The 26,931-nt window shown below is 39.8% G+C and overlaps 1 protein-coding gene across 3 annotated transcripts in view; it reads right to left on the reverse strand.

The window, feature by feature from the left end:
- Window positions 1–22,769, reverse strand: part of ZFAND3 (zinc finger AN1-type containing 3) — a 150,042-nt gene extending 127,273 nt beyond the window's left edge. The window contains exon 1 of one of the 3 annotated variants that reach the window (XM_074579724.1): window positions 22,335–22,769. In XM_074579724.1, the coding sequence (XP_074435825.1) occupies window positions 22,335–22,405 (71 nt within the window). In that variant the 5' untranslated portion in view covers window positions 22,406–22,769. Of the gene's footprint in view, window positions 1–22,147; window positions 22,259–22,334 lie in introns of those variants that run through there. The other 2 variants (XM_074579725.1, XM_074579727.1) reach the window with 2 other exon arrangements.
- Window positions 22,770–26,931: the final 4,162 nt, after the last annotated feature.

Consider the following 26,931-nt stretch of genomic DNA (forward strand, 5'->3'; position numbering starts at 1 on the left):
CTGTTATCCCTTACAAGAACAAAACAGCGTACATAATTCCTGATGCTGTCAATCAGTACTATTCCCAATCTACTGCAAGCATATTCAAATCACTTACCCACAGGCCTACTTCCAGCTACCACCCATCAAAATCGGAGACATCCAGAACTTGTTCAATTAGAACCAGAAGCATGAACATCAAACCCTATTGCTTATTTACTTGATTATTGGCTGTAAAGGCAGTCAGATCTACAATGACAATATTCTCTAATCAGAACTCAAATCTTTATTTTCTTAAAGGTATTAGGGTGATTGAGAGCAACAGAAGTAACGCAGGTGGTGTGATATGTATGCAACTACAGCCAACTTTAAAAATATCTTTTAAAAATAATTCTTACGCATTCTTAAAATCACTTAATTTCCCGAGAAAGGTTTCTGGTATGAGCTAGGTATGGGTTAAACTGAAAGAATTTCTTAGAACGACCAGCTGTGTCCCACAGTGCTCTCCACTAATACGGGAGGTTATTCAATAGTAACTATTCCACCTGCCTTTTCTTCAGCACATCCTATGAAGAACTGTCAAATTGTTCCAGTGTCTAATTGACCTTCTCAAAGAAAGTGGCCTGGACTCCATATCTCAGTTTAGCTCCTTTTAAAAAACAGTCTGAAGAACTCTTAAAAGAAAAATAAAAATCAGACTTAGCAATAGGAAAACTACAAAGGAATTTAGAGGCAGACTGCTCATCTTACGTTAAGGGGTGCCCACCTCCCCTTGGCCTTCACACATAGCCAAAGTCAGATGACCCTATCCTTTCAAATATACCATAGGTATAACCACTCAACAGGTTCTACCCAAGAGCCCTACGATGACAAGGCATTACAGAGAAGTACCCATGCAGGACACAAGTTAGCACACTGCTGTTCTGTTGTGTTACAAAACCTGCACTCTGTGGGTCTCCCCCAGTTTGCACTGAACATTTCTAATTCCCTAGGTACACTAACATCTGTGAAACATTTCATAACTCAAACTATCAGCACACAAGGGGTCCTGCTGTTGTAAACACCGAATCAGCTGAACTACTAGCAACACGAATGAGAATTTACTGCGTAACGGAAAAGTATTACAGAAAACAGGTTACTGCACTTCAGTACCTATGGATGACTCACAGTAGGACTCACACCAAGTTCAGAAGATCATCCCTCAGCTCTACAAAATCCAAGTTAAATCACAGTCTGCTTACATTTGTATTGCAAGGCTGCAGTGAATGCCATCTGCAGTAGGCACTACTATATGATAATCGAGCCTGCAATGTCTGCAAATAAATCTAGAGGGAACAAATACTACTCACAAAAACTGGACAGTACTACTAAGAGTATATCAGTAGTACACAGCAACCAAATACATTTATTGATGTGGTGGTCTTGTACATTATTCATAGAAGGGGAAATGCTGAATATTATATCAAGAGAAACAGAATAAATCTTATCTTATTACAGGATTCAGTATCACGTATGCAAAATAACCCAGAAAATTTCCACAGTAAATAAAAGAAAATATGAGTAATTTACACAAAAATGTATTTGTTTGCCCCCTTTTATACTACATTACAAGAGTTCTATGGGCTATTTTTTTCTGCTTCTCTTTTCAGCATAAGAACTAGCAAATCAGAAGGTGGGAGAATGAACACACTGGGAGGTATTATCACCAAAAAAAAAAAAACAACCCACAATTATCAAAATCCAGGAAACCAAACATGAATATTTAATCTAAATACAATACGAGAGGCATTCACAAAATGCTTGAGCAATGCTAAACTGAACAATACCATATATTTCAACTCACTTCCTGCTCCCTCAGTAAAGGTTTGCAAGAATTCCTACTTCTGCTCTTGAGACTTTATTAAATTCAACAGAAGCACAGAAGTGGTTTGACAGTCCCAACTGTTCTATTGATAAGACAAATTTCAAAGCCTTTAAGTGCCTCTATAAAGGTTAAAACAGCACAGGAAAAAAAAAAAAAGCAAGAGAGACATTTCCTTTTAGCAGTCCCTTTTAAAAAACATAACTGAAGACCTCAGACTTTTCAACTGGCTGAAGCTTCAGACTTCAGGATTAAATTTTCCACAAAATTTAAACTGTGGATCACCTGAGAATTAGAATTACCAGAATTGACAAACACTGATAAAGGTTTTAATTTTCTATGCATCATGCAAGAAGGGACCAAATTTTGTCTCCCTATATTCTAAAGTTTAAAAAAAAGATAACACAGCTTCTTTGCTAAAGTCAACTACACAGATTAAATGTTTGAGTTAATAAGAAAGTACTAAGGCCCATGGCTTCAATATAAGTGATCTACATATAATACATATTGACAGAATATCAGGATACCGTTAGTATCATCAGTTTACAGCTTGTGAAACATGGTCTCTGGAAACCCTAGACTGACTAGAAATGGTACAAGAGACAATGCACTACAACGGTCAAGCTCATGCACTCAGCTCTTGGTTTCAGTAACACAAGAGTACAAAATAATATAAAGATATATTGCTTAATAGTAATTTTCTCTGGACAACTTTCTAAACGTACTTAAGAACCACATGGTTCTTTAAACCCTCACATTTGAAATGAAATGCCTTAACATCATAAAACAAGTTCTTCCCTGTTAGAATACTCTTTCGGGGGGGGGGGGAAGAGAAAAAAGAAAAAAAACCCAAATCCTCCCATATCCCCAACAATTTCACCTTACTTTTGCTATTTAAACCATATTTTCTTACTAGTTGCAAATCAGTGGCCAACACTGTCCTAAAGCTTAAGACACAAACACAATTCCAGCTTGCATTTAAGTAATTCACCTATCATTGTTTACCCACCAGCTAGAGCAATACAATCAGCCCTGTGTTAGCAGTTTCAGGGAAACAAAGGTCATATTCATTTTTTGTATTTTTGCTATTGTGCAAGAGAACAGTAGCTACACTGCAGTAGCTTTCATTTTTCCTTTGTAACACCTATACTAAAACTGGTCATACAATGCAGGCAGGGTTTGTTTCTGTAATACACCGTGAACATTTCATCCCAGAGCATACAAGAAGGTCCAGAAGCCCCCTCAGTAACAGTGACAGAATGGTCCAAAGGAAAAAAAGAAGAGTTTTTGAACAAATTGCCTCCTTCCTCTCAGCTGCCAGTGGGACAGACTGTCATATCTGTCTTTCCTTGTACTGGTTTTTGTTCCTTAAAGGTGAGCATCTTCTTTTGAGTCATCACTTTTAGTTGGAACAAAAGTACTACATGGTTTAAAAAAAAAATAATAATGAAAGCCTATGAATTGGACTAACCAAATGAATACTCTGGTCTTCACTCTTGAGTGAAGTTTCCCTGATGTACAAAGCAATGCCCTTTATATATCAGGCCCAGAGGTTTTGAAAACTTTCCTCTTACCATTATACAGCTGAAGGTCAGTTATTGTAGCTGTATTTCTGGCATTTATAGCATATAATATGAAAAAATGCTGTATGATTTTACAGAAGCGTCTCAAATAATTCAAATGTTGGTTAGGGGAAAGCAGAACACCTAAAAACATTAGTCTTCTCCGTAGAAGCTATGTTGTGTGATAGCTTTAAATTATCGCGATATTGCATGTAATTATGAAAGCAGAATTTTTGTGCATGGAAAAATGCATTTTTTTCATTAATGACTCATCTTCCAAGTTACTGAGGCTTTTGGAACTGTACTGTATCACAGATCACATCCTGGAATGTTAGAGCTTACAGCGTGTCTGGACTCAGGGACTATTTTTCACTCATTGCAGGCATCCGCATCTCAATGAAACTAAAGGGGCTTTTTTGGGTGAATTTATCAACCGTTTATCATGGCAAAGACTGGTGGTAAAAGTAAAAATATTCCAAACTACTTTTAAGTTCATAGTATTGAATGTTAAAACATCCATACTAATGACAGCCCCTTCGCCTTTGCCCTTCCTCCAAATTTAACAGGAAAGTATGTGAATTTGATAACCTGCTGATTCAGGATACCTGAACTTAAAGATGTATCTTAAACACCTTTTTTTCCATTACCATCATCTAAATTGCTCCCCCTACACTGGTCAATGTGATCAGTAATCCTGTTTTGTTCCCTGCCGCAAGCAACTTGATTGCCCTATTCAGGGGAAATCCTATTGCTACCAGGGCTCAGGACAGGCTGTTAAGTATGCATGCTAAGGCACAAGGAAAGGGGATAAGGGATTGAGAAAGTTTCCATCAGATACTTAAACATATTGCACGCTGAGGCTGCAGAGAAACTTGTGCAGGAGTTAAAATGCAACAGGAGAAGAGACCTACTAAATTTAGGATCTCCAGATTTTTCCCCTTGAACTTGTAAGACCATTTTGCAGGCTCCAAACACACGCAACAGATCTGTGTCTTTTACAGAGAAAAATAAGTATACCTTTTTGAGGCACAACAAATACCTGAAGTCATTTCCAACTCAAAACTATTTGGAAATAGGTCAAATGATACAAAAATTAGGTATACTGCTACAGAGCCTGTCAAAGAAATTGTCGTAAACGGAATGTGAGCATAATGCTGAGAACATACTTTTCCCGAAACAGTTTGTGAGCAGAAATGATAAAATTACTGCAGAGTGATGTATCTTACTAAAGGTGAAAATTTATATTTTTTTTCCAATACACAAGATGATTTCTGCCATTAATTAAACACACAAAAGAGTAACCAGTAAGAAGCCAAAAAAATAGTGTCTTCTGACATTAAATAATTATTGTATATCTACAATGAAAATAATTACATTTCTGTCCCCCACCACAGAAAAACATTTCATATTGATATTTAAAATACTAATAAGTCATCACGTATTTATGACTCATTTTCACATGTGCAAACTATGGACTGAGTTACAGTTAGTTATCCTGCTTCATGGCATTGCTTCATTTGAATGTTCTCAAATTTTACTACAAAACTGAACGCGAACTACAGATAAACATACAACAGTTTTTGCTCTGTTATCCTACCAGCTGGGGAAAACATTAAAACGTAAAACTATATTACGTTTTCTAACATGTAGCTCATTTCAAAGTTATTAAAAACTGCTGCAAGATTAAATGTGTACATGTTTTATAAAAGAAAAGGACTACATTTTAAATGCGCTTAAGTGAAGACATGCACAAGCCTATCAAATGCTGACTCTGCTACTGAACTAAATCACCCCACTAAGATATTCACTGCGTTTTTGGCTTTGGCTTCAGTCCTACAAGCCTACAGTCACTGTTTGATCACATTACATAAGCATTGATAGTAACATAACATTTCCAAAGGCTCCCGAGTGTCAATGGGATTTGACACAAGAGTCATTTAAATGCTTTGAAATCATTTACTATATTTGGAATTTCAGTGAAGGACACTCAGTTACAAGAACTATGTTTGCCTTGTTACCCATGCAAGATAAAGAGTTCTTTTTGGTTTTAACCCAGTCATGTTACTTTCAGGGCTTCTCTAACTAGGCCCTCCCAGTAAATAAATGAAAACTCAACTTTCACGAGGAAAAAATACATTAGATCCTATGTTACGTGATCAGATGTCCATTGATTCATGATTTCTGTCAATGTAACTTAATTTTGTCCATTTTCATGCTCCAAGGTGTAGAAACAAGTTTTAGTTATTTTTATCACAAATCTCTTTCAGCCTTGTGCATTCAAGTATCATCCTCACTCCTCTTAATGACACATGAGAGGTAAAATAAAGTTTGAATCCTTTCTTACTGTTTGTCCCCCCAAAGCTGAGGTTTGACAGCACCCACCCACTGCAACAAAAAGCTGTTCTGCACTTCCTCTGGAATTTAGTTTCGATGTCTGTCGGGGCGGCTAGCTCTCAATCGCGGCAGATGTCTACCCACGGGTTGTACGGTGTATAAGCAACTCTGCCTTCTGCTCTCACCCAGTCACCATATTGTGATTTTGCTCCTCTAAGTAGCAAGTGACATACCCAGCGGAGAGCATTCAGCATTCCCCATACACACTTTCCATTTATAAATCTCCCTTTACGTTTGCACTAAGATAACAAATAACTTGGTTTTCAATCTCCTATGCATTTTCACCAACTTTATAACTACACTTTTGTAGCCAAACTCATTTGTACTTCTACTAGCCTCAGGTATTTCCTGGTCTACGTTGTATGACATTTCTCCTCTTTTACCCAACTACTTTGGGAAGCAATTCCATTTTAGGATTTTGAACTATTCTAGTGCATAACACTCTGATTTATTATCAGTTGACAATTTTGCATAATGTCAACTTGATAAATTATTTTTCCAGTTTAGGGGGTTCTTTGTGTCTCTAAAGTACAAATAAATATTTTCATATGATTGCTGTTCCAAATTTAGGTTTAGTAAAATCGAAGTTTTAATGAAAAACGTATTTATTTCGTATTTCAGTCTCTCTGTGGCAGCTCTGCAAAGCAGCATGTACATGACTAGCACTTACAAATAATAACAAATCTTGTAAAGCTCAAAGAAACAAGCAGAAGGCTTTTTTTTTTTTTTAAGAAAAACACTCCCACATTTCCTATTAATTTTATAGTCTTAGCAGTGCAGCACTACAAGAAAGTGCTATACAATGATCTGCCAAAACATAAATAAAACCTGCTAATCTCGTCTCCTCTCAGCATCTAACTAATGAGAAATGCAACTAAGTAAACACTATGCATGCTAAATCACAGAGGGGTTAGTTAAGTGTTTAGCTTAATAATCAAACGTGCTATCAACAGCAATAAGTCTTGTTTGGAAACAACTTTGACATAACCAACAGGTTGAGTTAATCAGTGACCCACAATTCTAGGCTCCCAAATTTAACTAGCTTGACCTACATCGGTCCACTTCTGCATTTTAAACATGCAAGTTCTGTTAATTCATATAATTAATTCAAGGCAAACACTAGGTTACTCTTCTGAACTACATAAAGTCCATTAGTAGCCTGTTTTAAGTAAATAAATTATCAGGATCTCTCAAACATCTTAAACATTACCCTCCAGCATGTTACCTATTCCCCCAACATCTAAAGTAAAATTGCAGAAAGTATTGGTATTTACCATTCTATAATGTGTATCCTGCTTTGTCATATTTCACATAAGCAGTGAGGTGGTTTTTTTCTAAAGAGTAAGAGTTTTAAGCAGTATGTGGAGAAGTTTGCAGTGTCTACATAATTAACAAGATAGATCAAATTTTGTACCTATCCACTTGACATTTTCCTTATAAATTTATAACTAAAGCCTTTATGCAAGTACAGCAGATCTAAAATTTAATGGCTGGAGGACAGAGAGAACAAGGTCACCCAAAACTGTTAAGTTTCATTCTCTGACAAAAATAAAAATACCTAGGTTTTTTTTCTACTTGTAAGGATGCAGAAGAAAAAGTAACAAGGAAACTAAAGGAATAATCAAAATGTGAATGTGCTTTACCCTTACCCTCTTCCCACCTCCTTCAAAGTTTTGCCACAGTCTAAATTAATTCCTGAGTGTAGACGTTTGTGAATAGCCTTTCTCATGTTGTGCCTTGAAAGCTCGCTGTCAGGAACTCTTATTCCACCGCTGTTGAGGTGAAAGACCCCCAACTACTGCAGAGGGCAGTGGGGACCAGCTGTGCAGGTAACCCACTTTTCTCCACTAAATTAGTACTGGTCATCTAGCCATGAGAAATGAGCTGCTGCAGTGGGTGACAGAGCAGGGAACAGCACTTTCCAGAAAGGGTGCCAGATGTATGGTTGGAATGAGACCCCCCCTACTTAATGCGTTGAGCCTTTCTCCTATTTTACACAGCACACTTCCCAGGTCTCAGGCAACTGCATTTCAATTACCAGCGTAGAAAGAATTCAGCATGCACGTTTTGCTTTAAAGTTCAAGGGTTTTAAACATCTAGTGAAAAAACAATCCTTCATTGCACATCCTTCATCCCATGATAGGAGAAGGAAACCTTTACACAGACTGGTATTTTGGCTTTTCCATCTTCGGTGATCCAGATTAATGCAAATGCAAACTGTAATCTTCACAGTTGTCATTTTCACAAGGTGGCTTTTACTATTGTCTAAGTAAAGCAGACAGTCTGGATGTATTGACACGAACAAAACCAAGGTATCACAACACTTGCAGAAATCATTATGTTATCCTCATCATTTTCCTATTCTGAAACAACACGGAAAAAATGTGGGAAACAAGCCTCAACTTCTTGTTTTCCTGTGCTAATCAAGACTGAAAGGATAAATCACAATCAGTACACTTATTTCATCTATTTCAGACAGTGGGAAATCAGGGCCAAGTTAAATATTTCATTCGCCTGCATGCAGAGCAAACAGCAAAGGCTTTCGTTAGATCAGCTTTTTACGCATTTCTAAAGGTAATCTTAGGCAAAGGCTCAGTAACGAAGCACAGAGTGATCATTAACAGTAGGTAATAAAAATGAGCACCGTAACATTACCTCATCCTGAACTCTCATCCAAACTATGTGTAACCTTCTCAGTACACAAGGAGAACGAGCAAGTCCTACCTAACCACTGTGACAGGCTGCAGCTGCAAAATGCAACTCTACTGCTTCATTAACTATGTCAAATTAATTTTGAATCCTAAATAGAAGCAGGACTTAAATAGAGTTTTAAAAATTAAGTGAACAAGCAGAGTATCAGCCCGTAACTCTTCAGGCATCTCTAGTCTCCAAGAAAAATAAAAGAAAGAAAAAACAATGTTTCCATGATTCTACTTGACTTTAAGCGTTTAATCATGCAACGCTACACCTTCTTCAGCTGCATTCTTTGCTCATGGAAGGCCCCTTCTGAAAGGGGACCCACAATCTTCTCTCACTCTCCGTTTTCACCAAAGGACCACAGCAGTCTGGGAAATTAAGTGGCAGGTAAAAGGATTTTTTTTTTTTAAAAAGGTGTCTCCAACTATGAAACTAATGAGTGCATAAATATTCATTAGTTATTATTGTACAACGTACATATTTAAATATGTAAAAATTTGCAAATATGTAAACTATGAACTTCACATACATTGTTTTCTTGCTCTCTGGCTTCCCAATACTTTTAATTAACACTCTACCCCCTGCAAACAGGAGACCAGCAGACAAAAAATTTGGATTTTTAGCTCTCTAAGCATCGTTTTTCTCAAGTCAATTTATGTAGATGTTTTTGTTCTGCTATGGGAAGGTAAAATGCTACCTATACCCTCTCAAAGGAAACGTTTACATTCGACTAATTCAACTAGAATCAAAGTGCATTAAACATATCTTTATCTTTAGATAAAGAGCTATCTTTAGATACTTTAGATACTTTAGCTATCTTTAGATACTACAAACTGAAGTAGCAGCTTGTATCTTTTGTGGTAAGGATAATACCACATTCAGTAACTTCTTTAGGTATTAACTCATTTTTCAGCTTTCAAAAGAAAGCAATTAACAACAGTATTTGAACATTTCAAACATCCTTTTATTGGCATTGGGGCTTTGTGACTAACATCATTTGCTGCATATCATGCTACATGATTTCCGCAGAAACAGTGGTTTCTGAACAATATCCACAAGTAAACAGTTGAAAACAAACATACAGAAGCATTAACTCAGGCTGTCTGTCCAGCTAGCTGGTAGAAGACGCTTGTCTTCCATGTCCTAGTAGTAGTTTTGTTGCAGCCATGATGAATTAAGGATACAGGCAAGATTGATTTTGGGGACAGAGATAATATCTAGGTATACACTTAGAAAAAGCAGACCAGCTTCTCCATATACTGAAGAAAAGCCTGTGTCTCCAAAAGCTGGTGTATTTTTCCAAACTAGGTACTCAGTTGTGCGACTAAAAAAGTAGTATCTGATCTTCAGGATTTGTCCTGCATAGATGATGAGGGACAAGAAAGCCAAGCAGAAAAAACGAAAGCTCTGTTGATTAGACAGCTAATAATAAATCCCAAGATAAGGATCATCTACACCACTTCCCTTACCCCTTTCTCTAACTGCCTTCACAGACACCCAAGGAATACAAGTCTCTGGAGCTCCCGCTTATGTCACAGTCTTACTACATAACCTTAAAGAGAATACAAATCCATTTGGACTGTAAATTGACTACAGTATTTATTGGTTGAGTGGCCTTAAGTAATCCTCAAAAATAATAATAAAAAAACCACCAAGATAATCTCTGATTTTATTTTTATGACATTCATACCAGGAAAAATACTATTAGAATAGTTAGTCAAAGTTGTGTTCAAACAAAAAATGTTTCTTTTACAGCTGTTTTCATCCTGAAAGTTGATAAACACGTGATTTCTGTGCTACAGTAAGTCATTAGCTACACAGTCTATCTACATGAGTGTTGCAGAAGAAGCCATTTCAGTTTTTATAATTCTGTATCAAAAGTTGCAAAGAAATTAAAGTTATGTTTACATGCATATATATATACACCAAAATAAAAACCCCCACACAACTTCAACATTTCCAACCACAACATAAAGACTACTTAAAAGCACTTCTATATTCAAGTTTGCAACAAACACATTGCTAACGGAAGTCAAAAAACCACTACTAAATCAGCAAGCTGAAATAATAAGGACCGAAAGAGTGCTAATAAGAAAGCAGCTAAATCACTTTCCATCTGAATGGCATCTAGCAATGTGCTGGGAAATGGATCTGAAGGAAAAAAAAAAAAAAAAAAAAAAAAAAAAGAAAAAAAAAGGAACTGAAAATTATAGTAACCTCTGAAAGCTATAGGCTTAAGTTTCTTAAGCCCTGGTCTAGTTGTTTAGTTTGGGTTTCCAGTTACAGCAGTTTCAAAAGCAACCACTAATTTCAGTTATCTGAATTTCAGATGCACTTCACAAGACGTATCGGCTCAGGCAACTGAATTCTAACCTGTAATGCTAGAGTTCTTGTTATGCCAGTAAGTGACGGAATTTCCCATATTTTAGTTTATTTTGAAAGAACAATGCAACACATCAGCTTAGTTCGCTATGTAACGATATATGTGACTGTGTTTTACCTTTTGAATCTGTCTTTACAGGCCACTTCAGCAGGACAGGAAGCGTTAATTATTCACCAGAAAGATTTCTGGTCTTTCCTGAATTAGTCACACAAGAACATTAATAGTCAAAGGAGAGACTGCATCACAGAATAATGGATAATAATGGGGTCCTATCTTCATCAAGAGAGTGCTGCAAAACCACCTGAGACTTGCAGACGTGTAATGCAGGCGGTTCTTGCTCTTCTAATTGCATAGCAACTCTTCTGATTGAAAGAGACTTCCTCCACCCACCACAAACACTTCCTTCTACACAAACATCCTTGGAAACATGTCAATGGGTCAATATTGTCCTAGAACAAGTTCCGATTTAAAACAAACACCTCTCTCTAAAGGACAGAGCTGGAGAAGCTGTAAATACTCCTTGCTACCAAGTCTTTCATTCAAGGCTCCTAGAGCACTATGGAATTAAATGAAGAGTGATATATCATCCACTAATGAAGGAATTCAGGGCATGCTCTAGATTCTATGATTCATTGTGGCAGAGACTGTAGGGGGGTTTTTTGTGCGCATATGGTTGGACTCAATGATCTCAAAGGTCCTTTCCAACCATGAAGATTTTATGATTCTATGAAAACATGCAGAGGGAAAAGCATGGACCGACTGCCACACGGTGCATCACTGGCAGAAGTAATAATAAATCCTTTCCAAACTTAAATGCCAAGAAGCAGACTTTTATTTTAAAAAAGGAACATTCCACTGTCCTTACCTTTATGGATTTATAGTCTCTAAACTCTTGTAATAAATCTAAGATGTATAAAAAAAATCAGCATTAGAAGAACAATGTCTATATATTTGTAATCACAGTATTCAAGCCGAAAGTTAAAACAGGAACGTGTCCAGCGTTCAAAATAAAACCAATTGCTAGCAAACTACAGACAAAAGAAGAGAACAATATACAGTGACATTCAACATTTCCATTTCTAGCATCTAACTAATTCTGGAAAAGAAATATACTTTAAAACAAGCATGTTAAAATTATCACATGCACTCCATGTATTACACAATACCAGGAGTTAGAAACAGCAGAGTTAGTCCACTTCCTCAAATCAAGCGAGGAGTCAATTTGCTCCATCTTAAGTTAATTACTATTTCCAAGGCAAGTTTAATTTCAATTACTTTGCAATGAAGTATTAATCACAAAGCCCCAATGCCAAGAAAAGATATTTGAAATGTTCAAATACTATTAATTGCTTTCTTTTGAAAGCTCAAAAATGAGTTAATACCTGGAGAAGTTACTGAGTATATATGGATTAATCCTAAAAGCCCTTTATCAGTTACAGCACAGCTGACTGTTCATCCACACATCTGTCTAAAAATAAAATAAATAAATAAACCCCCCAAGATTTCAGCTGCCTCAAAGAACTACTGTATTTTAAATCTTCCAAATTTTTGAGCATTTTTAAAAAATCAAATTGAGATGCTCTCTGTATCATTTTTTTTCCCTATTAAAAACTGAATAATTACACTACCGTGCTTGCAAAATAGAACTGGAGAGAACCTTTATTATGGAAATAGACAATTTTAAAAGTGCCTTCACTCACCCCGTACTTCACTGTACAGAAGCACCCAGTCAAAACTTGATTCTAAAAATAGAAATTATCAGATTTTAAATTGATTAATATGTTAACAATTCAGGGGAACACCTGAAACCTATCTGGATGAATAAGCAAACATCTGTTAACACACAGACAATTTTAGAAACCATTATTGTCCATTAGTTCACTGAAAGAGATTACTAAAAAAGGAAGTAACACTAGGACATTAAACAACGAACAAACATTACTGCATCTGACACTAATGCCTCTTCTTGCAAACTGGTGTCAGCAATACCTGACCTAAGATTCACCTTTCTCCAGCTAAATACGCATTTCACTGAGTAATATTGGGTATTTGTTACAGAAAAGTTTCAAAGGCAAATAATTGATTTATGAAAAAGCTAGACTCCTTCATATTGACAGTACCTTGGACCAAAATATCGTCTAATCAACAGTTAGAAGGACAACACAATTTCCAATACTGAGGGACTCTTGCTAAATGACAGCATTTTACCTACTTTATACATGCAACTTCCTCTGAGACACTTCTGACAGCATATAATTAGAGATCAAAATGCTGCTGTTATGGCGACAGGGCTGATCTCAGTAACAGTCATATTGTGAAGGCCGGTTGTATTTTAGCAATTAAGTCAATGAGGACATGACTTTGGATTCTGCTTTTCTAAGTGCACAATTAGGAGGTTATCATGGAACCAGCCAGCTGTTTTTTTAAAAAAAAAAAAAAACAACAAAACAAACACTGCTTTCAATCTAGTATTGTGCTCCTTTCTTCTCCCTCTTCCTTAGGTGCCAAGGAATTAAATAGGACTTCTACATTCAAATAAGGAGAAGTTAAATATACACATTACTAAAACAGGCCCTCAAATTAAACAACTCACCCAGCATCAGATACTACATAAACTAAAGAGCTAGAAACTAAAGACAGTAATTATCAAATAACCTCTTTTTCTCTCAGTTTGTCTGACTGCTTATTAAAATTATTTTAGGAAAATGAGTTTTTGCCTCCATTCAAAATTTTTTACTACTTTCAGTTAGTCTCTTTAATTTACACCAAATAAACACTGGAAATCCAACACTAGCCAAAGTACATTTACTAAAGGACATAATGCCAGTGAAAGTAATTTAATAAATTCCCTTAAACCACTAATAAAAATACTACAACACTTAGAAACTGGAATTTATCTTCCTCCCACCGACCTGCATTGTTCAAGTTCAGAGCATGCATATGGTGGTCAGATTAAACAGCAGGAAGTGAACAGGATACCTACAATTCTTTCATAAATAACGTGGGGCAGCAGTCACTGCTGCAGGGAAGACCCCAGAGAACAGGTTAAACATAAAAATCCATCAACAATTTCCTAATACAACTCCTCTGTACAGGCAAGTACTGCACTTACCACAATGCTACTACTCAGATGCTATCGACAGAGAAATTGAACACATAACTGCAAATGTCTTCACTCTTCAATTCATGGAATACTAAAACTCTTCATGTAATAAATTTTCCTGAGCACGGGTAAGGAATAATTTACAGGGAATGGATCTAAGTATTACAACACACTGTTTGACTCTGGGTTACAAGATTTCAGAAAAACATGTTTAATTTTTTTTTTTTTTTTTAAATTTAAACCCACACTCCTTAAGCATATAAAATTCTCACCAATTCAAATAAACGATCCATCCCTATCATTAAAAAAAACAAAACCAAAACACAACAGTGTTATTTCAAAATCTTAAATTAGAAGATAATGGTTCAGCATTTTTAAGAATCTAAAAATACCAACCCAATTCTACTGTATGTTAACACTGTCTCTACAGTCTGAAACCATTGATCATGGTCATCCACACAAAGGTTTCGTTTTCAGAAAGTGTTTTTCAGAATAATTTTACATTCACTGCATATAGCGTCCTCATCAGTATGTTCTTACGTGGTTTTCTCAGTGTCGTGAGAAGATGTCTTTCCAATATCTGCAATAACTCTGACTTAAGTTCCTTCACAAATGTGGCATCTAGAGAAGTCAATTCATGCTGCAGCTATTGCTTGATTTTTAATTCTTCTTTCAAAAATAGAGAAGGGACCCCGTGCTAATGAGCGCTGCCTATACTCAATAGAGAGGAAGGATCTTTGCCATTTGAGCAAAAGAGAAGAGAAAAAAAAAAAAAAAGGCAGAACATACCTATGTAATTTACCCGCCTAAACTGAATACAAAGTTTATCTCTGAGATCCAAATAAGGGTTTCACCATAATCAAGATCAAATACTGTCCGAAAACATTCACAAGACATTTGTGGTAACACAAATAGCAGATACTAATTTAGTCAGTCAACGCTGCATATTTGAGGAGATAGAGAATAGTGACATTTTAAACTTCAAAGAATATAAGCAGTATCTTTCTGAGAAAACAGATCGCATTCATCATTCCCACCAAACACATCTAAAGAAAATGGTGTCTAGTTATATGTACAAACTTCTAATTTTAAATAATTTTAAAATCCAGTAATAATTGGCATACCATGTTAGTGAAAATATTCAAGTCAATACCAAATATCTCCAGTGATTATATACATCAAGGATCATCCTTTGAAGTTAATGCTTTCCATCGCTGATTTCAACACCTTAAAGGAAATACCGGGTCACGATGCTTCCATCATTTCAAGATTTCAACAGCTCTCCAAACCCAACACGGTCTCCAGGCTCTCCAAGCCCAACACGCATCAACAACGTCATCACTTTGTGGAAGTTTGATGTTGAAGTGGCTAAAATTTACACAGTTAAGAACAGCAGCTGTATTTCCTTAAAACTGATTCCTATTTCTGAGAACTCAAAGCATGTTCAATAAATGAAGCAATATACAAAACACAACATATCTATTCTACCATACAACAGTTGAAAATTTTACTAATTAATGTTAAGTCAGGTATTTTGTATAACCGACTGTGGAATAATCTTTAGCACTGTCCAAATCACAATACCTTCAACTACTCACAGTTTACAAAAGACATGACGAAGGTACTGACTGACAGGAAGATTGAAAGAAATCTGGGAGATGACCTAGACACAGTAACTTTTAACTCCTCTGAGCTTCAAAAAGCAGCACACAACCTACTTCTTTCCTGTTAGTTCCCCTTGTAGGAGCAGCAGGTATGACACTGAATTTCACTCTAACCAATGAGGAAGTTAACAGATTAAAAGGTGCTGGATACATCTGTCTATATTTAGCACTGCATTCATCTACAATTAGAAAATATTTCTAAAACATTTTCTATAAAGTTTTGGAATAAAAACATGGTATAAGCATGTTTGTTTTCTCAAATTCTGGCTTCACTGAAGATGTGAACAGACATTTTTAATCAACAAGGCCTATTTTTGGATCTTCTTAAACTAAACACCCTCATACAGCAGCTGTTTGAATTTATTCACTCCTTAGAATTCTCACACAGCAAGACTGAAGGAAAAAAAATCAATTTTTTTTTTTCATAAAGAGAATGGTTAAATTATGGAACTACTTGCTGCAGGATGTTGTGAGGGTCAAGAGTACATACGGATTCGTGAGGTCATAATGCAAATTCATGAAAAAATAGGTAAGACCTACTAAGCCATAAATCTACAAAACAGAGGACAACCTTATGTCAGACTGCCAGAAGCAAAGGAGGTATACCAAGATAAGCATCACTGCATGCTCGCTATGTCCTAATGCTTATTCCCTCAGCATCACTTATCACCCAAATCAGAAACAGGGCTCGATGCATCTTTGGTCTGATCCAGAACAGCTGTTTTTCATTAAATAACAAAATCTCCTTTCTGTTTTGTCTATTCTATTAAGTACTGCAAAAGAAAACATTGTTTTCACATTCCTAGAAAAGAGCTTATTACAGTTAAAGTATTAAATCCAGTTCATCTGCTTTTACTTCCGAGTGCCAATAACCCCTATTCCTAAAGGTAAGATTCTGCAGCAAATAGCTCTGATCCAAAATGTGGTACCTTCCAACTGTGGTTGCAAGAGACAATCACTCACTGTATAGAAAAGGGAAAAAAAAATTATATCTTTTGACTTTAGTTGAGATGCTTTTCCAGTTGTATTATGACTGAATTTATCATTCTTTATTCTGCATATTCTTTATTCAAGCAAGGAACATGACAAAGTCCAATTCTCCCTCCCTCACTCTCTCCTCAGATAGAAGCTTCTCTATGTCTCATAATTCTCAATAGCTTCTAAAATTAAGATCCAAGCAAAGAATTTCGGTGTCTCTCCAATGCCTGTTACCATTCTCTGTAGCACCTCCCAGGAAAATTTGTTAATAAATCAATTCCTCATCAGACTCTTTGTGTCTGTCAGTTAAATAATGTCACTTCTATTTGTGTAACACCAGTAGATGTGTTACAGCAGTTAATGATGGCTTTAACGACAAACTGCTTCAGGTTCTTTTACCCATACATAAGTTCATGCATAACATATAAAAAAAATACAATATTCAAGTATTTTTAGTCTTAACCTAAACAGAGTACAAGGACCACAGCAGGGAAATTAATTTATTCCAAGCAACTACAGTTTCCCATTATAGAAGGCCTATAAAAGTTTGTAATAAATAAAAGCAAACCAGCTGTTATTTTACCCCAAAAAATTGTTCAGGTCTTGTACAAAGTAGTAAAAAATTAGCCTTCCTAAAACATAAGTTTCATCAATTTATTGATTTAAATCAATTTATCACTTTAGAGGGAAAAACTGACATTTCTGACCATCAGTAACTTCAGAGAAACCCTGCCCCTCAGACAGCACTACTCACACACAGCTCTCCCAAAGCATCTTATTTGATCCTCACTGCTCACTATTCACTCAAAGACCTCATTTAATACTGCAGTCTAATAAACAATAACCTATTTGGTAGCACATACACTGTCTTGCATAAACTGACATTCATTGCTTATTCTAGCATCTGATCCAAAGCTCCAGAAAGTGAAAGCCTGGCAAAGTAACTGCATGATACAACCCCAGTGAAAACTAACTCTCAGAGGGAAAGATACATATTTCAGCAGTTTACTCAAGCCTCATTTAGAAACATCTATGTGAGGTTTCCACAGTGGTTAAAGCAAAATTAGGTTTATGAAGGCATTATGCATTCACTATGACCTACACAGCCTATGAGATTAGAAAGTATTTATTAAAAAGACAGTCACTGAGAGTGCATATGGAATAAACAGCTGCAATCACCAAAAAAAAAAAAGGAAAGAAAAGACTAGCCAAAGAGGAGGCTTCTTAATGGCCTAAATACATAGAGAGATATATATATATATATAGTGTCATTATTTGTTTAGAAGCTAAAAGCAAGCTTTGGTGATATACAGTCACAAACTAATCATGCTTATGTTAAATGATTCATCATTTGATCAAATGTTTAATTTTAGTAAACAAAACTGAGAAAAGAGCCAGATTGGCATGGCAGGGACCTGATGATACATAAGTGACTGGAAAATCCAGACTCAGAAATAAACTCTGGATTGGGCCTGCACAGAATGCTCGGGGCACAGTGTCTCATCACACATATGATGCACACAGTGTCAGAGAACAGCAGAACAAATGGTAACATCCCGCAAAACCCCTCCTGGCATGTTCTCAAACAATATTGCCATCAGTTTTAGCTGACTACAGTACCTTATAGTTGCCAGAAATAAGATGAGATGAAACTCATCATACTGTGTTTTCAATCAACTTCCTGCTGGCTGCCACCATTTCAAGAATGGAATTCATTTGTTTTATGGCCATTAACATATTTCCTTCTTTTCTGATTCTAAGGCACTGAATGCCATGGTATGGTATGAGTCTGGACCATAAGAAAAATAAGCAGCAGTCAGTACAGTACAAATAGTATTGTAAAAGCATTGCCCTCTCTGACATACACCTTCACAGTGTATGCTTCTACAGCCAAGGAATATTTTAGCTTACAAGTCTCGTCTATGCCTATAACCACTTAATAGTAAAAGCCCCAGCCCTTTGATGAGCTATACACAAGTGAAACCTTCGTGGAGTCCTTTAAAAGCCAATGGGGAACTGCCAACATGTAGTTCATTAAAGGATTACGCCTCATCTCTAATAAGCAAAATGGCTTAACTGGAATATATACATATAGTAATATTTTTATGTATTTATTAACTTAGAGCTGAAGATTTTATATATGCCATAAAGTGATACAGGTTTCTGAAATCCACTAATGTAAGAAAAAACAACATTACACGGTCTGTTAATCAGGAAAAGAAGAAAGAATTTTTCCAGATTGCAAGAACGAGAAGTTAAGCACAACATAAACTCTAGATGAAGTAAAAAAAACAACTTGCATACTGCACCCTTTCCAAACTTTTCCAGACTATTCCAATAAAAAGTGAGATATTTGCAACTGACAGGAGTTTAAGATATAAAAATAGGAAGAGCAGCAAAATATTTCCAAGCAGTAAGTCATGTGAATTTTTCATAAATAACATGAATACATATGAGGTTTCCCAGTTGAGATTATCCGGGTAACTGAAATGACTTTGTAAAATACAAAGATCATTTCAGTGCTCCATTTGAGCTTTGCTTGAGCAGAAATGACAGACTGGACATTTTAAAAAAGTAGGGCAAGTCTGCAGAAGATTTAAGGATAGACTCTGTGATCTTCAACAAAAGGTAAGTAAACGTTAGCCATTGACCTTAAGCAGAGGTTTCAGAAGTTCTGAACAGTCTCACTCAAGTCCCTTCTTTCAACTGTTCATTTTTTAGTCTCTTAGATCTTGAAACATCATGAGTTTAGTAGTTTTCCAGTCACTAGAGATTCTTACAACCTACGGGATCTGAATTTCTAATATAAAACCAAACATGTTAAAAGAAGAACCCCTCCAACTTCAATGCGCGAGTATGTACTAGTCTTCTCCTGTAATCTCTTTGCATGCCACCACTACCAACGTGCATCTCAGGAGCTACTTCTATCATTGTTCACCAACAGGCAAATTTTAGCCCAGAGACCGACAGCTTACTTTAATTTTAATGCTCCCTTTCAGTATTTTTCTTAATGATTCCTATCTTTGTGGATTAGTGCAGAAAGCGTGCATCTTACTGCAAACAGTCCTGGCTAAGCATTACTAAAATCAAAAACAAACAAACAGAAAATCACCATCATCATACATGCCAAAATCTAGACCCTATTGTCTGACCCACAGACACCAAGTTGTTCTGCCACCTACATGGTTCGGGCTCACTCAAGAACAACCACGAAAGGATTCTGAACCATTGGATTGATGGGGACCAGGAAACATAAAGCAACACTATTCCATTCCATTACTTTATTTACAAATTTCAGGCAAACTACTATATTAAATTACAAGTTTCAGAACTTTTCACAGCCTTTAATGTTCTGCAGATAAAGGGCAAACATGGCCCTGTTATTCCAAAATGTGACTTGACAGACATATAAAAGTGATATGAAAGTCACAGATAAGACTCTTGTCTTATGACATGTTGCTGGTAATAACCCTAGCTGACACCTAGAGCAGCAGAATTCAAACTTCAGATGCATATAAGTGTTTTTGCTATCACGATTTACTTTCTTCAGAAAGCTGGTATAAAACTGTGACCCTTTAAGCACTAGAAGGGCACGTCTACATAGATTTTCCAGCCAATCTTCTCAAGCACTAGCAAGGCCTAGGTAAATAAGGACAAGGCGACACTTAAGTTTCTTCAGGACTGAAAAGTACAAAAAAACCCATCAAACTCTGGAAGCTCAAAGCACAGTTTTGGGTTTTGTTGGGTTTTCTTTGGGTTTTTTAAGTGACAAAATAGATATGTAGTTTGCCACTGTGTACCAAAGTGTACCTGGCATACACTTAGAAAAACAGATTAATTTATTCACTGTATTCATGGAGAAACTGACCTTTTTTTCCCCACAGTGTTGGGGAAAATATCTTCAAAAATGTCTTACAAGAAACACTACTGCATGGATAACAACCTGGGGGGGAAGAGGGGGGGAAATCATTCGGATAGCAGCTTTTGCAAGGGAAATGTATGTTAAAAAAAAAAAAAGCACTAGCTTTAAAGGCAATGGGTTTTCTTGAGAGTCTCCTGTTGCCATTAAGCAGATCCTTGAACACAAAGCACCAGATTTTCTTCTCATTATCGCAACACACTGAACTAGCCAAGAATTTCAGCCCAACGAAAAAGTTCACTTCCAACTTTCTGCAACTCTCCTTTCACATCAGTATCACGTTACAGAAGTCAGTATGCTACATTAGAGATAACAGCAACTTGCTTTTCACATTACAGAAAACATCAGGTCCAAATATGGGAGTCTAACAAAACAAAAATAAACAAAATAATTTACTGTATATTTATAATCTGTCTTGCAAGATCACTCCCAGCAGGGCCATAGCATTTGTTGCAGTTCAGGCTTCTGTCATAACTCAAAAATGGGATTTCATTTAAAATCCTGTCACTCCAATAAACCAGCCAAGTGTACAGTGACATCACTAAATCACTCTTATTGCATCTCTTTCCTCTCAGCCTCCACTCCCCCAGAGTACCTTAAATTGCATGACATAAATCCCAAGAAGGTACAATCACAGACAAGTGTAAATCTCAGGTGGGACCTCAAAAGTCAATTTAGTCACATATTCTTTGAACTTTCCATAAATAAGAACATTAGGGACTAATGTTTCTGTGATATACATTAAAGACCCTTTATGATTGTGCGTATCTGCCAGCATAGCAGCTGCCATACTACATCTGATTTAAAAAAAAAAAAGAAAAAAAAAGAAATCAATAATGGAAACATCTTCAACAGACAAGACCCTAGAGGTGATAGGAGTTTAGCAAGGAAGAGGCTTACTTTTTTTTCACCTTTGGCAAACAGGAATGACCCTACTTCCTTCTTTCTAAAAGGGGATCAGCCAACAGCTAACAAGGACCTTATCTATTATGACCCTCCCTGCCTTCATAAGGTGGAGAAAGATGTGTATTTTTGTCCTTAGCCTTTTTCCTTCATGAGTTCCGCTGCCCTGCGTGAAGAGCAGGGAGAGCTCCCCGTTCCCGGTCGCAGGGCAGGGACGCGTCGGGCACGGCGCTCCAGGACACCGGGCGGCCAGGGGTCCGCATTACCCAGCCGCGCCTGCGAGGAGCTAAAGGCCAGCCCCGCAGCGCAGCCCGCAGCCCCAAAGGGGAGGCAGCCGCTCCAGGAAACCTGCGTGCCTGGGGAAGCGAGCAGGCCTCCCCCCGCCGAGCAGCCGGGGACGCCACCGGGACACCGCCCGCGGCCAGGCCGGGCTCCCCCCGCGCCCCGGGGGTAACGCAGCCACCTTCCCACCCACCCCCCCGGGTCACCCGCTGCCTCTAAGCCAGGAGCCACCGCCGCCACCCCCACCCAGGCCCCCCGGGAGGCGGCACCCCCCACCACACGCCGAGAGGCGGGGGGACACCCCTCTTCCCCCAAGGGCGGCCACCCCCTGCGGCCCGCCCGGCGGGGGCCAGCGGCCGCCCCCGCCTCGGGGCGAGCTGCGGGCTCGGCCCCCATGACAGGCCCGAGCCCAGGGCTGTGACCTGGCCCGGTGCCCCAGCCGTCCGGCCGGCCTGAGCGCCAGGCCAGGCCTGGGCCCTGACCCCGCCCGGCCGCGGTCCCCCGCCGCTTCGCCCTTCGCCTCGCCACCCGCCCCCTTCCCCTCCCCGCGCCGGGCCAGGCCGGGCCGGCTCCAGCCCAGCCCCCCCCTCGCCCCCGGGCCTGGCTTACCCCCAGAAGCCGCAGGGGCAGCGCGGTGGCAGGCTGGGCGCCTTGCTGCGCTCGCTGCCGGCGTCTCCCATGGCGGGGCCGGTGCGCGGGGCGGCGGCGGGGGGGGCGCGGGGCTCCCAGCCGGGATTCCAGGCCGGTCAGCTGGAGCTGGGCGCGACCACTGGGGAGGCGACGGAGGGGAAGGCACGGGAGGGGGGGGGCGGCCGCGCCCTACCGGCCGGGCCCGCAGGGGAGCGGGGCGGCGGCGCGGAGCTCTGTGCGGCGGCCTCTCCCGCCCGCCGGTTTCTGTGACGACCCCGCTTGTCGCAGTGGGGCGCGCCCGCCCTGCCCCGCCGCTCGGCCCCTGACTCAACAATGCGTCCCCGTGTCCCCCCCCCCCCGCCTGCTCCGGCGCCTTGTTTCCCCCTGTCCTGAGCCGGATGGTTTCGCCAAGCCACCGGATCAGCTGGGAGTGGCATATACCATATCCCATCGCCGGGGGGAGACGTGTTAGATCGGGGTCGGGAACGAGGAGAGGAGCAAGTTTGGCAGGAACCCACAGACTCGAGAAGGGAACTGACTTCTCCGTGGGGAGGCTTAAGGGGGTCTGAGGCCTGCAGAGCTACGTGGAGCCGCCGCCCTCTTTTGCCCCTACCCACACGTTAGGCCCATAGTGGTACAGCCAGGGAAGACCGGCGGGGTGGGGGTGCCGGTGTTGGCCGCGCATGCGCGGAGGGCCTTCGACGCGGAAGTTGGTCGGTGGCGAGCGGGTCCCCGGGGGCCGCCCCCGCGCTGCCCGGGTACGGGGGGGGCCGGGCAGGCCCGCAGCGCCACCCCCATTCCTGGGCTGGGACCTGTCTGAGCCGCCGCGGCCGGGACTCAGGCTCAGTCTCTCGGCCGGGAGTTGCCTCGCCGAGAGGGGCTGGTCGCTGTCAGCCTGGCGTGCGGCCTGTGCGCGCTCGGGGTCTGTCCCTGGCCGCCGCTGAGGGACCCCGGCGGGGCGGGGGTGAACCGGGCCTTGTTCTCTGTTTGCTTTTGTGCCAGGCCTCTCCGCTGCCAGCTGGGAGGGAGGCCTGGAGGCCGGGGAGGGCCCGGAGGGCGACGGTCCGTCTGCTTGCTCCTGCTTATTCTATAGGTGTTGGTTCTCGGTTCCCATCAGTACGAAATAAAATCGGTTAGGTGTCTAACGTACGCGGGGAGTTCTTTGCCTGTGGTAAGCAACACTCGCTGGCTGAGGACGCTAAAGCTGAAGGCTGGCTGAAGCTGGGAGGGGGGTGTCATATTGGCCCTCGTGTTTTGGCCGCAGGGAAAGGGACCTGCAAGAGGTAAGGTTGGCAAGCAGGGGAGCGTGCAGCGGGCACGGTGCAGGCGCGATTAACGGCTACTGCCCTTTGACAGACAGGAAAGGAGAGGGTCATCTCCAGCATCTGGACTTGAGGGCTGAGTAATGGGGATTGCGCTTCTCGTGCGGGTTTAGCAAATGGCCTTGAGCAAGTTACAGTCCTGCACTCGCTGTACCTTGGTGGTGTCTGTGAAGTGGAAATACTGATGACCCCCTGCTAGAAACTGCCTTTTGATCAGAGTGAAAAATGCTATGTGGAAAAATACTGGTGTGGTAATAACAAAAGTGGAATCTTGATATATTCTTGAGGTGCTGTTACCCATCTTATACTTCGATTTCTGCATTGCACTTAAAAGCCAAGATTGCTGAACATTGAAAATAATAAACATCCTTAACAAAGCTTGGAGTATGTAGGTCTTTGTGAGCAACTAATTCTGCCAGCATCCTTTTGACTTGAATATGCAACCCTCTTAAAGAGTTTCGTATCAAATTAATTCATGGCAGAGAAAAACATACTAATGGAATACATATACACACATGCTTAAAACTTTTTAATAAAAAGTTGGAATTTCATTGAAATCGTGTAAGCAGGTTTCTTTTGAAGAGACTGGTTTGTGACAGAGTTTATTAATAACGGTTGTTTTATCAAACTGTTGGGTCTGGGGTTATCTGACTCCCTGTTGATGCATCAAGCGGGCCGTTAGTGCTGCAGTAGCTCAACCAGTCGCCGCTCTTCCTCAGCAGTGACTTTGAATGCAATAATGTTATTGAGTGTAAGACCGACGTGGTACGATGGAGATGGCATGTGTGTTGAGAAAGTTTTCATTGACACATTAACCGGTCCAACTCCCAGCCCTCTGTAAAGCGCCTGTGGCTGCATACCACCCTGTGTACTGAAGCATGAGAGCTTCCTCTTGGCACAGCTTTCTGAGGAGCCTACCTGCTGAGGCAGCACTGCTCAGTGCACCAGGAGAAGTGAGTGCTTGAACAAAATAACCCCAGCCTCATTAACTCAGCACTTTAAGTCAATTGAAAATTAAAATTGTCTCTTATGTGCTGGCTACCTGTACTACTACCAGAGTCTGTAAATTCCCCTCAGATAAGTAGTGGCTTTTTAAAGATGATTTGATAGTTTGTATGTCCTTACTTGTTATTAAAGCAAGCTCCTGTTGAGTAAGCTTTCAAGTATTACAAATGTCATGGAGAAGCATTCTCTCTGCTCAGTACTCTTTCATGTCATTTCAAATAAGCCTTTCTTGATTCTGTAAAGTTATGTTGTGATAATATCAAAATTCTAGTTTTCCAAGCAGTTCAGATTTTTAAAAATCCTATGTTGGTGTGGTAATTGAAGTGCTGGAGCGTGTCCAGAGGAGAGCTACCAGGCTGGTGAGGGGTCTGGAGACCAGGTCATATGAGGAGAGGCTGAGGGAGCTGGGCATGTTTAGCTTGGAGAAGAGGAGGCTGAGGGGAGACCTCATTGCCCTCTACAACTACCTGAAAGGAGGGTGTAGAGAGGTGGGTGTTGGCCTCTTCTCCCAAGTGAATAATGACAGGACCATAGGAAATGGTGTGAAGTTGCGGCAGGGGAGGTTTAGATTAGATATTAGGAGGAATTACTTTACTGAAAGAGTGGTCAGGCACTGGAACAGCCTGCCCAGGGAGGTGGCTGAGTCACCATCCCTAGAGGTGTTTAAGAAACATCTAGATGTGGCACTTCAGGGCATGCTCTAGTGGCAGAGATTGTAGGGGGTTTTTTTGTGTGTGTATGGTTGGACTCGATGATCTCAAAAGTCCTTTCCAACCATGAAGATTCTATGATTCCCTCCAAAGTTAAACATAAGAAAAACATCAGTTTAGGGATAGCGTTATTACACGAAGCAAACACATATTAAGCATGATGGAGACACCTGAACAACTTTAACTCTGCCTACTACTGATGTCCTAAGGAGGAATAATCTGTGGGGTAAACTTCAGGATTACAGTACAGTTGAATACTGTGGAACAGTGAAGAGGGAGCGTGTGTGCTTTGATGCTCTCATGCCATATGCTTATAATAATATATTTGGTCTTTTTTTTTTTTTAAAGTACGAGTTTTGCAACACTGCATAATTGTGGCATTTCCTATTTTGTTTAAACAACACAAAATTTAAATTAATGATGTATCCATTCAGTGTTGTTTCCTGAAAATTTAGTGTCTTGATCTTAATCTATAACTGCTTTTCTAAACCTGTTAATGTTTTGATTTGTGTCATGCTTCTTCTAATCACATCCATCTATTTGCAACCATCAGAAAGTGTGCTTTTGTAGTGCAACATGGCAGCAAGGGGAAGTACTGGTGTGTGATGCTTCTTTGGAGGCTGGCAGGGAGAGAACTGGTTCAGCTGATCTAAAATGAACGCAGTAACGAACAGGGCATTGCGACCTCCATTCAGTGTTTGGGCTCTTCCTCCAACAGATCTCCTGCTGAGCTTGGCCTCTGGCTCCCTGAGGAGTTTTGGTACTGACTGACATTTTCTGTAGCTTGTTTTCATCCAGAGTCCAAGCCCTGGATGCTTTCTAAACTAATGTATAAGTATCCAGAGACAAATGGATAAACAGCATATGCAGGGTATTAGCTGGATAGGGCTGGGAATATTCATACACAGAGAATCATCATATGGTCCAGATATAGCAAAGCATGTTTCAACCTTGGGAAGCAAAGATGTGTTCTAAACACACATTGGGGTGGGGAAAAGTCTACTTAGTATTAGGAAAGTAATTTAAAAACCAGTGATGTCGGAAGAGGACTAGTGAGCAACAGTTTAACTATACGGCAACAGAAACAGTTAATGTAATTTTAGTTTTGCATATCCGAAGCATGAAATAGATAGGGAAGGTGGTAATCCTTCTAATGGGACTCTAGTGGCCCTGCAGCTCTTCTCCAGGCATCTTTTTGCAGATAAATCAGAGAGAATGCAGAGAAGAACAACCAAAATACAGCCTGCAGACACTGAAGCACTTAAAAAGTTTAATGTTTACAATTTGACCAGGGATCAATTGCTTTTGGGGAGAAATCATAACCATACATTCGTGTTTAAAATTATAAACGAAAATGGAAGGTATTTGTCAGCAGGACACAGAGTTTAGTAAAAGATGTAAAAGAGATGTCTCTAGGGTGAGAAATGCTTAGGACGTACAGAAAATGTTCTCATGGTGAAGTCTGATTTTTATTTCTCATTGAGGTGCTTCTGGCTCATTCTCAGTGGAGCCCTGTTGCAGGTTTAGATGTGGTAAGAG

The sequence above is a fragment of the Larus michahellis genome, chromosome 3 (assembly GCF_964199755.1).
Source record: "Larus michahellis chromosome 3, bLarMic1.1, whole genome shotgun sequence".
NCBI classification, from domain to species: Eukaryota; Metazoa; Chordata; class Aves; order Charadriiformes; family Laridae; genus Larus; species Larus michahellis.